Source organism: Theobroma umbraticum, unplaced genomic scaffold, assembly GCF_002168275.2.
Source record: "Theobroma umbraticum cultivar Fairchild unplaced genomic scaffold, ASM216827v3 scaffold_56.0, whole genome shotgun sequence".
In the NCBI taxonomy this organism is placed as follows: domain Eukaryota; kingdom Viridiplantae; phylum Streptophyta; class Magnoliopsida; order Malvales; family Malvaceae; genus Theobroma; species Theobroma umbraticum.
In genome coordinates this window covers 8,269,032-8,279,937 of record NW_018397256.1, presented here as the reverse complement: position 1 = coordinate 8,279,937, position 10,906 = coordinate 8,269,032, and the positions used below count along the sequence as shown (strand labels likewise).

General features: G+C 35.1%; 3 protein-coding genes across 3 annotated transcripts; 2 read left to right on the top strand and 1 right to left on the bottom strand.

Annotated features, from left to right (window-relative positions):
• Positions 1-440: 440 nt before the first annotated feature.
• On the top strand, positions 441-1,446 carry LOC110410661 (uncharacterized). Its single transcript, XM_021420481.2, has one exon. It carries the CDS (start codon positions 781-783, stop codon positions 1,168-1,170), a length of 390 nt encoding a protein of 129 aa, XP_021276156.1. The 5' UTR covers positions 441-780; the 3' UTR covers positions 1,171-1,446.
• Positions 1,447-3,071: 1,625 nt separating this feature from the next.
• On the bottom strand, positions 3,072-6,208 carry LOC110410662 (SH3/FCH domain protein). The gene is made up of 4 exons (XM_021420482.2): positions 5,952-6,208; positions 5,751-5,833; positions 5,536-5,626; positions 3,072-3,360 (listed from the first exon to the last, which is right to left on the bottom strand). The coding sequence occupies exons 1-4, from the start codon at positions 5,978-5,980 to the stop codon at positions 3,330-3,332; spliced, it is 234 nt and encodes a 77-aa protein (XP_021276157.1). The 5' UTR covers positions 5,981-6,208; the 3' UTR covers positions 3,072-3,329.
• A 2,025-nt stretch (positions 6,209-8,233) lies between these two features.
• LOC110411247 (GTP-binding nuclear protein Ran-3) lies at positions 8,234-10,906 on the top strand. Its single transcript, XM_021421314.2, has 8 exons — positions 8,234-8,392; positions 8,524-8,593; positions 9,031-9,087; positions 9,206-9,323; positions 9,719-9,808; positions 9,912-10,091; positions 10,177-10,254; positions 10,499-10,906. Exons 1-8 carry the CDS (start codon positions 8,390-8,392, stop codon positions 10,566-10,568), a joined length of 666 nt encoding a protein of 221 aa, XP_021276989.1. The 5' UTR covers positions 8,234-8,389; the 3' UTR covers positions 10,569-10,906.

Here is a 10,906-nt window from a genome sequence, read left to right as displayed (position 1 = left end):
GTATTAACAGAAATGGGTCAAATTAAAGCATGACAAGGAATAGTCTATAACAACAAAATTCAAGGGAAAAAAAATGCTCTATGAGTTATCTTCAAGAAAAACACCTTAATGATTGAAATTTGAGTGTATTGAAAGTGGGAGTTTGAATGTTAAAATAGACCAAGTAAAGTCTATTGGAGATGAATCTTCATATGCCTTTTTGGTTATTTGCTTGAGATATTATGGATATGGATCTTCATAGCCTTCCGTTTTGCTCTCTTTTCGGTGCAAGGCCAGCTACATAAAGTGGGACTCCATTCCTTAAGTCTTGGTACAATCGACCCTTAAATTATTGATTACAAAATAAAATAAGGGGGTCAATGAGAATAAAATGAAGTTTGGAAACTCATAAAGATAATGTCTAGATATGTCCAAACGAGCTTGATGTCCTAGCATTGAACGAGGGTAAAATAGTCAAATGGATGTGTCATAATCCACGCCCATCCTAGTCATCGCCATATCCTTTCCCATGACCCACAGAACCAGACCAAAATGACCGGAGGTTCCGGTTAAAAAGTCATTAAAAAGGGCAAAAGAACCGAACGAGTCACCTCCACGCGTCCAATCTTATCCGTTGCCCCACCATCTTTCCACCTTCCCCCCCATTTTTTTAATACCAACGTCATTCCTCGATAACCCCTCTATAAACTTTCCAACCTCAATTTCCACTTCTCCCCAGCATTTTCACAAATTCCAGAAACCCTATATTTCTCTCTAAAAACCCTATAATCAGGCGTTTCAATGGGTACCCATCTTCTTACTTTTAGGCCCGCCGGAATCCAGGCCTGTGCTATTCCCGGTCATCCAAAACCCGACTCCAACCGCCGGAAGAGTACGTCATCTTCCTCCTCCGTCAACTGGTGGGCGCCTATGTTTGGATGGTCCTCCGAGCCCGACTACATTGACTCCGATCAGAAAACTGAGGCCAAGGAGAGAAGACAAGGCGAATCGGAAACGGATCTGAGACAGCAGTCGGCGAGAACGAAGTTCTCCCTGGGTTGCTTCACGGAGGAGAAGGCGAGGCAGCTCCGGATGATGACGACCAAAACGTCATCGTTTCACGATGTTATGTACCACTCAGCGATCGCTTCTCGACTCGCCTCCAGTTTCAAGGATCCCTCCGATCTATAGAGTCTCCGGCGGCGAGTCAGGGCGTCATATGAACTTTTAATTTTTTTTTTGTGTAATTTTGAACTATATAACTATATATATATATTTATGTCCAGTTTTTTAGGGGCTTTAAAAAAATTGGAAAAGTTAAATGATGGAACGGGTGAGTGGTGACGATGTGTTCATCGTTTGAAATGAGTTTCGTGTAAGAGACGATGAAGCAAAATGTAATTATTGAAGGTTTGATGTACATAGAATCATTTTGAAATCGTTTAATTTATCAATCTTTCTGGATTATTTTGCTTTGATTTGTGTCGCATCAATAACCTCATTCGCGGGTTTTAAATACTAAAAGATGACAAGGACGACGCAGATTAGGAGGAAAGCATTGGATTAAGGATTGAGTGATGTGTTGGTCCGGATCCCACCACGTGCAGCCTTGATGCGTTTCTGGTCTAACTTGAGTTTGGATCTTCGACTAGGATTCTCCAAGTTGCCAAATATGCTAGAGGAAATAAATCAAAGAATCGAAACAGGAATATGCTAAGATGCCGTCGTGTTAGGCTAGTTGCCCTGGGCCTGGGGTTAATTAACGTCGGAGGTGTTATGTGTCAAACATATAATATCACATTCATTGTCCAGCAAAGTTTTTATGGTAAAAGGTGGACAATCTTTTTGAGACTCATGCAGAATGCATGCTAAGTACAAAAAGAAAAAAAAGTTAGGAAAGAATGGTCTCTTTGGAGGTTACTCTTTCAAAAGTCGAATATAAATTTTTCTTAGCATTAAGTCATGCATGATCTACCACTTTTTATTTATTTAAAAAAAATGAAGACTTGGATATAAAATTTACTATACGCATACAACTACATGTGAGAAGTGCCCAAAGCCGGGAGGAAGAAGCCATGAGGGGAAGAGTCGGGAAAGGAATGGAAAAGAGAAAGCCAGCAAGAAATTTGAGCATGATGACTATAATAGGCCTGGCTTGAAAGTTGAAACCCAAACGAAATGCTATAAGACAAGTGCTAAGCCGTAGGCCTGAGTGGCCTGACCCATGACTGGCTCTGAGGACAGTTTCCCTCTGTTTAACCTACAACCCACATCTTCAAAATTGCTTTTCCAGGGAAGTGCTGCTAAAAGCTAACGTAAAGTCTTCTTCTCTTGTTACTGCTATTTTTCAAACGTTTCACCGTACAAACTATGAACCTGCTAAAAGATTCAGCACGCTGTGCTGTAACTGGAAGAGTTATAATGTCTGGAATTAGGCTGATAAGTTTGCTCCAATGGTTTTTGCTTTCAAAAGCTGGTTCTTGATGCCCATAACTGTTGCAGATGGCTCTGAAAGGCCACGACACTCAGGCACGACTTGTCTGTGCCCTTGGAAAACAAAATTTTCTGCCCGCAGAGTTTTAATTTACACATGAAAATTGCGTGAAAAAGTGCTGACAAAGAAAGCTAAAAATGTCCAAGAAGGCAACAAGCATGCCATAGAGCACATGACACGGTGGTCCTGCTCCAGGACACATACAGCCAGCCACTTGTTCATTGTTTCCTCTCTGTTCTACTTTAAACGGAAACCCCAACAAGTTCAAAATTATGTAAATAATAAGTATGGAATAAAAACTACAAGTATATCCAAGCAAACTTGAGTACGCTACTGGGTTTAACTGTCAAAAAAAAAATCTCTTGCAACATCTAAAATTCCTTTGCCAATCATTGTCTTCAAAACCATTACATGAGAATGGTGCAGATCAGCAATGCATGATGCAAGGATGGCAGAGTTTTTTTTCTACTTTTAAAAACAATGGAGTTACCTATTCTTCAGGCAAAATTCCCGGTATTGTAGTCCCCCTACTTCAAATGCATATAAATGTAGCCTGCACATCAACCACATGACATTTCCCACAATAGAGCAGTTACAATTTAACAAAAGCAGCTCACTCTTATCTTATTTCTCTTTAAAACTGAAACTAATTCCGCAACCTGCAGCCATTAAATCTTTGGTCCAAAAGAATTATAGGTGCAAAATACAATTATCATTCCACAATTAACGGAATGAGAAGAATACAATCTTCAACTTGTTCCAAGCCCCTCAAATTTCAGAAGATCAAGCTGCATGAGATCCAGAAAACAAGAAGAATTTTTGAAGAGATAATCACTTTCTAAAGTCCAACGCATTTTCACTTGCTCTCAACATCATATAGATCCGCTCTGAAAATTTATTAAGGAAAATAGACAGAAGAGGAAAAGCAGAACTAAGAGCATAATTACACGATAATATCTCTAAGAGGTGTTTCTAGTGAATAGGACAGACAATATGTATAAGTTTCACCACCACAATGTATGAATTCATGATGATGATTAAGTACAGAGTACACCAACAATCGGAATACACATAAGCCAACTTACTCTCAACAGACATGAAGAGAAATAGGTGAACTAAGAGATCCAGATGTATTTAATGGATAAAAATCTATTATGGAGTAATTCCACATTCCCAATTGAACACCTGCTCTGATAAATAGCCTTTGTATATTCCAACGAGATACTTCACCTTTTTGTTTCTCAAGAAAAAGAAACTTTTCTTGACAACATTTTCCCAGGAAGCATGTTGTAAAATCATGAAATATCATAGGAACGTTGCTATCGAAATGGGGGATAGCGTAGATAATACTCTCCCCATTCCCCTATCCCCACCCAAACCAACCAAACAAAAACGAAAAAGAGAAAAAGATGGCAATGCTAAATTTTCCAACTTTTGGAGCTTGTATGTGTTCAATTTTACAAAAGGCAGAGTGAGTAAAATAAGCATGTAAAAATGGGAATTGTACCAATAGCATTATGCAAAATGAGGTTGTAATAAACTCTAAAACACAGCTTCAGAAAAGGTCAAAGTTAAATGCCAAATAAATTCGACAAGAGAGTAAAAAATCATTCTTGATCAACTAACAAATACTATTATAATTCTCAATGTATGTTTCTCTGATACGCAGCCCTCGTAAATTTATCCTGTAATGCCTTTTACTCTGCATGTTTGTTAATTAACTGGAAAGGAAAAGATAAATTCCCTTGTTACACATTTTAACAAGAAAGTGAAGAAAACACATTTCAAACAAACTTTTTTTTTTCTTGGGGGGTGAAGGTGTGGCAGAAAATGCCAGATATGAATAAATTGGGAATGTAAAGGCATGCTTTTGTATATATAATTACTATAAATTTGCACCTTAAAGTGAGGTAAAATGAGGTTCTAACTTGACTTTTAGCAAACAGCAACACCTACAAAAATGTATTAAGTTATTGACTGTTGCCTTCCAAGGAAGGAACGTGAATGCATGCATTAATGGATGTTAGATCTCACAAGATAGAAATCAATCATCATATATTTTATATGAAGCATGACTTTGCTGACAGCTTAAACATATTTCATAGAGTATGAATCTTAAATTGATTAATGCGGTTGTTTTTGATTAGTACTGGTGCAAAATAAGAGAAAATATAACCTTCTAAATACTTCTTGCACTAAGACCCACACATCTAACTCTATTGTATAGAGGACCAATGTAACCAGAAGAGTAATTGCACTTTAACAATTGCAAAAGTTGGATCCAACAATCTTAAAGCATCAGTGCAAAGAACTGAATTTTACATGATTACTTTGAAGCATTTGAGAAACCAATGCACCATAGACTCGATGCTTTCCCTTATCCTTCCTGACTAAACCAATCATTCAAAGGCATAAAATAATCCAACTAAAAGCCCAATCTTGCTTATATGCACCCACCAATTCTTAACAGTCTCAAAGGCAACATCTGTACTTTATCCAACCAACATGTATCATTAAACACAAATGACCTCCTATTGAGAACAAGTCCTATATAGATATCACAGCAACATTACCGTGAGACATTTTACAATACTTCTGTTTTTATCAAAATACAATCTTGAGGAAGGTGGGGCTCAAACCCAACTTTTTGTGCTCGAGGATCCATGCACCTATCAAAATACTCACGTTTTACAATTCTTGAATGCTCACAAATGCCAGTTCAGATAGACAGTATGGAAGCAAATCTAAATGAAAAAGGTGATTGCATTGTATGAGTTGTATCAATTCGAAACTGAGCAAATACACATGCTATCAAAAAATCGCTATAATAATTGAAAAGTCAAAAGAGGATAGAATATCAAGTAAGCGTAGAGCATATATAGTTCAGATCACAGAAAATGGAACAAGAATCTCCAATTTCTGTAAAGGCAGTGAGCACATAAAGAGAATATGCAGTAGCACTACTCAATAATTTAAGCACGAATGATTAACAGAAAATAAACGAGAATCAACAATCAGGTTATAATAATTAAAGCAAAAATAAAATTAAAGAATAAGGATACACCAGATAAGAACCATGAACAAAAGCCCCAGCCAATACAAGAGTAAACAAGCGGTCCCTTAAAACTGGATTCTTCCTCAAAGAAAGCCGAACTGTAAAAAGAAAAAAAAAAAGGAAAAACCATGACGAACCCATATAAGATTAACATCTGAAAAACAAAACCCAGATATCAAATTCACCAAAAAAGGGGGAAAATGAGAGAGATTTAAGACTTACTCAAAGGGAGAACCGGGGCATAGACTAAAGGGACTAGGAACTTGAAAGGGGGTCCCTTGTTTTGCCTCCGATAAACAACCTCTCTATAAATACAGATTAAAAAATAAATACTAACAAAGTAATTGTAATAATTAAAAAAGAAAAATTGACAACAAATACAAAAAAAAAACAAATAATATGGGAATGCTTTAAGAGACTTACGAATCAGAGGGGTTAGACGGGGTGGCCATGACAGGTTTGAAAACAAGGATTATTCGGAGCGCTTTTGGGGGTGAGTTTTGCCGGAAGTGAAGATGGCGGGTTTAGCTATGATCTGGGTGAAAAGGCCTACAATTTCTTTTTTCTTATGTCCCGCCCACTGTTTGGGGAGCTGTTTTAGGTTGATCTGGTGTTTTACTATTCTTAAAAAGTAGGTGTTACAGAATCCCAGTTGGTCTAAGTTATTCCCAAGTCAGCTATGGCATGCGTGAAGTGGGTAGTTAGTGTTGGACACTGGAATTCGGCTATTTTAACCACATTATTTTTTTCTCGATTTAGGCTGTGACCTAAAAATTAAACTGCCTGGGTGGGCTATCCTTTCAAGCCCAAACGCTACCCGTTTGGGTCCATATCTTATTTTAATTGGTCTATGGTTTATTACTTATTACGTAATAGCAGCATTTTATCAAACAAAATAATACTAATATGTTTTATTTAGTTTAACATTTTTAAATATATTTAAAGATATAAAAATATTAGTATTATTTTGATAACAAAAATATATATGTCCATGAATTAAGTCCGCAAGCTTATTGAGACATAATCATGCATTTACGGATTTCATGTATTATTTATGCATAAAAATATAAATCATAATTAATTAGGATGAATTTTCAATATACGATTGTAAACTTAACACTTAAGTAACTTTGATACCAGAGAAGTGAGAGCACATTGTTTGTAATGTATTCAATTAAATTATATTATAATATTTATTTTGTAACAAATCACTATATTGTAAGATTGCAATGCAATCACATTACAGTTAAGAGATGTAATATAATTACAGTCTAAAACCAATGCAATCATATTACATTATACACTGTAATGTTTTTAAAAGATATTTTTACCTTTTAACTTTATTACCTTGTTAAAAACATTTTGTAATGTTATAATTAAAATAAAAAATATTAAAATAAAAATATAATATAAGAATTAGGAATTAAAATAAAATATATAATATAAAAAATTAGATTAAAAAAATAAAAATAAAATATATAAGATTATAATAAGAAATAAAAATAAAATATATGATATTAAAAATATATTTAAAAGATGATATTATATAAAAATTAATAATAAAAATATAAGTATGTTAAACTTACATTTTAATAAATAAGAATAATTTTAATAATTAATATTACATTTTCAATAAAATATTTATAAACCAAACGTTATAATGTTATCTTTTTAATATTTTAATTATTATTTTACTTGTATATCAAACATTGTAATGTTATTTTCTATGCAATTACATTACTTGCAATCGCATTATATTGTAAAGTATCAAACGTCACTTTAAATTTTAATATTTCTTTTTATTGTCACATAGACATAACCTAATCAATTGGACAATTCTAAATATAAATCTATATAACATCATAATATTTGAGATTTTTATTTAAAAATTACATATTTGAGTCATGAGATAAAAGAAATATGTCTCAATATGTTTTAAAAAATTAATTATAATTAAATCACACTTGTTTAATTTTGAGAGGTAAATGTGATATGTGTGTAAAACAAATAGTATTACACCAATAACGCTAAAAAAGAAATATCACCAATGAAATCAAGAAATGTTTGGAAACTGAGCTTTTATGACAGCAAATCAAAATTAGTTATCCATAGTCGATTGGGAAACATGTTCCCTTTTATAAAATAAGAATGCAGTACTGGACTTTTGAAGTAATTGGGAGGCTTGGAGAAAGTGCATTGCCCCCATTTGGGGGGGCTAGAAGTCGATCAATGTACTACTAAGAACAAAACCAAACACTTCTCGTAATATTCACTTGATTGATTCCTCTAAATTTATTCCATGACTTATAATTTAGGATTATTCAAAAAGGACACCTAATTCTTTTGTGTTTTCCGATTACTTTTATAACCCAAATGAACAAAAACAAACCGCAAAAAGGAGGAGAAGAAAAAATGGTGCGCATTTGCTTTGAAATTAAGCTTGAGCTGGCAAGGATGGGTACGTTGCTAAGATTACAAATGGAAAGTACGTCGAAAATATCTTTAATTTGTTCACATGATATTACCAAAAATTACCATTCCATCCCTTCAAGACCGAAAAAAAATTTGCGGCATAGTAGTAAGTGGACCCCATGCGGAAAGAAAGATCGGACGGTAAATAGGTTTAACAAAAGAGGCGGAAAAAAGGCTGGAGTGATCAAATCCAACGGCAGAAAGAGTTGCGTCAATTTAAAGCCAGCCTAAGAGCTGAGACCCTGAAAAGCCCTCACTCTTATAAACCCTCGCTATCGCCGTTTCCCAAATCACTCCATTTCCCTTCATCTGCATTCTTTGCCTTCGCCAAACAAAAGGGGCTTCGTAGATTCGTTCGCACTCTCTGCGTCTTCCGAGTTTCGTAATCAATGGTGAAATCTCTAGCTCTTTCTCTTTTCTTTTTTTTTTGTTAGTGTTTGATATCTTCATCATCTAGGGTTTTAGTTTGAGATGGATCTTGATTTTTGTTGTTTTGTCTTTTTTTTTTCTTTTCGTGTTTTAGGCTTTGCCAAACCAACAGACTGTTGATTATCCGAGCTTCAAGCTCGTGATCGTAGGTGATGGAGGAACTGGTAATTTCTTTTTTTGTTCTTTACTCGTGGTTGCAATTACGAAGGGGTTTTTTATTAATTTTGTTATACGATTAAATTTGATCTTGTAACTATTCCTCTAATGCGGTATACGACGAGTTGTGATGTTGATGGTTTCGATTTACTGTACATAATTGTTTAAGGAGATTTATAAAATGGTTGGACTGCATGCTAATAATTTCAGATTTTGAACTTAAAGAGTAAGTCAAGTCCCCAATATATATTAATTTCACCATTTCGTTTCAAAGACTTGTGATTCGATGGAAAAGAAAGCCTGTAAATATATTGGAGTCTTACTCTTAAAATTAATATGAAGCGTTGAGTGAGGTTTTTCTTTACGTAGTCATGGGAATAAAGTTTTTTATTGATTACACGGACTCAGTATTTTGGACTTAATTGAACTTGTTGTGATGGTGCAGGAAAAACAACATTCGTGAAAAGGCATCTGACTGGAGAGTTTGAAAAGAAATATGAGCGTAAGTGTTTGATGAACTTTGTTTTGGGAAAAGTTCTATTTGATGTATAAGCTGTTTGAGCCTTTGATTGGCTTGTTATAAGTGTTTACTGAAGTGTTTTATCATTTTGATTGTACAGCAACCATTGGTGTGGAGGTTCACCCATTGGACTTCTTCACAAACTGTGGAAAAATCCGTTTTTACTGCTGGGATACTGCTGGACAGGAGAAGTTCGGTGGCCTCAGAGATGGTTACTAGTAAGTGTTTTGTTAATTGTTCACATTTGGTAGCCTTTTGTTTTATACTTTATAATCAATTGTGGTTGAACTAGTTAATATTCTGTTGGCTACATGCATCACCTATTTATATCATGTTTCTGCACTTTATGATTATCCATTATCATTGATAATTTCTGCTGATAAATAGCTTTGTAGTGTTATCGTATGTGCTAGCATTGAAATTCTTTTAACATAAAGTTCAAAGATATTGTTTTCATTGTCACCGCCCTGTGGCTTATACCATAGCTTGTTCATGGCTTTTTCTTGATTAACCCAAGATATTATACTTTCCACACTCTTCTGTAACATTTTATTGCTATTTGGTATCATCGAAACAAGCATGATTTCTTACACCTCTCTATTATGTGGTGCAGCATTCACGGGCAATGTGCCATTATAATGTTTGATGTTACGGCCCGCTTAACATACAAGAATGTTCCTACATGGCATCGTGATCTTTGCAGGTGTGTTAAAATTAATTGACAATCTTGTCATATATGGTTTTGTTGGGGTTTTTTTGTGGTTCTGTTATAACAGCTTTATGTAACTATGTTGTTGCAACTGCAGGGTTTGTGAGAACATCCCAATTGTTCTCTGTGGAAACAAGGTTGATGTGAAGAACAGGCAGGTCAAGGCAAAGCAGGTCACATTCCACAGGAAGAAGAATCTGCAATACTACGAAATTTCTGCCAAGAGCAACTACAATTTTGAGAAGCCTTTCTTGTACCTTGCCAGGAAGCTTGCAGGGTAATGCAACATTACTTTCTTGCATGATTACTGTAAAGCTAATGCTGTGATGATGCCTAATATTTGATGATGCCTTTGATTTTAGGGATGCTAATCTTCACTTTGTGGAGTCTCCTGCTCTTGCTCCTCCAGAAGTACACATTGACTTGGCTGCACAGCAACAGTAAGATATTATCCCGGCAACTTATTTTGTGTTCAACTATCATTATTTAACCTGCAGTTATGAGGGTTATGAGTACTTAACTGGCCTTGTATTACATGCAAGAAGGATTTTAAGCAACCTAATTGGATTGATTCTTTCTTTCTAAGTTATGAAAATCAACATATCTATGATATTGCTTTCAACATCGTTACGCTTAGTTGATTCATTTCTTGTTTAACATTGGCGTCTTCTGGTTTGTTTGTAGGCATGAAGCTGAGCTTGCCGCAGCAGCCAGTCAGCCTCTTCCTGATGACGATGATGATGCATTTGAGTAGAGGGCCTTCAATCCTGGGGGGCATTTCGACATTTTATGCTGCTTTTTCATCTTGCCTTCATTTCGATATGGTGTCATCTTCTTAAAATTTTCAAATCATATGGAAGAGTTTGGGTATCAGAAGTAGGGGGTGTTGTCAGCTATTGAGGACAGCGGACCATTGTAGTTAGAATTTTCGCATATATTTGTTTTTGAGTCTTTGGTGGTGGTGTTTTCTTATCTTTGGTTGCAATGTTGGTGTTATGGATTTTGCTTTCAGTGAAATCCCCTTATGAGCTAACTCTATATGTTTTTAATTTGAACCAATTAGTGGGACAAAAATTCGTAATTCTCCTTTAA

Excerpts from the sequence above, each read along its gene's own strand:
- LOC110410661 (XM_021420481.2), top strand. The coding sequence starts at position 781 with ATGGGTACCCATCTTCTTACTTTTAGGCCCGCCGGAATCCAGGCCTGT.
- LOC110411247 (XM_021421314.2), top strand. Across the intron at positions 9,324-9,718 it reads GGCCTCAGAGATGGTTACTA|CATTCACGGGCAATGTGCCA; the intron begins GTAAGTGTTTTG and ends TATGTGGTGCAG. Across the intron at positions 10,255-10,498 it reads GACTTGGCTGCACAGCAACA|GCATGAAGCTGAGCTTGCCG; the intron begins GTAAGATATTAT and ends GTTTGTTTGTAG.
- LOC110410662 (XM_021420482.2), bottom strand. The coding sequence starts at position 5,980 with ATGGCCACCCCGTCTAACCCCTCTGATTC. Across the intron at positions 5,834-5,951 it reads CCGTCTAACCCCTCTGATTC|AGAGGTTGTTTATCGGAGGC; the intron begins GTAAGTCTCTTA and ends CTGTATTTATAG. Across the intron at positions 5,627-5,750 it reads TGCCCCGGTTCTCCCTTTGA|TTCGGCTTTCTTTGAGGAAG; the intron begins GTAAGTCTTAAA and ends TTCTTTTTACAG.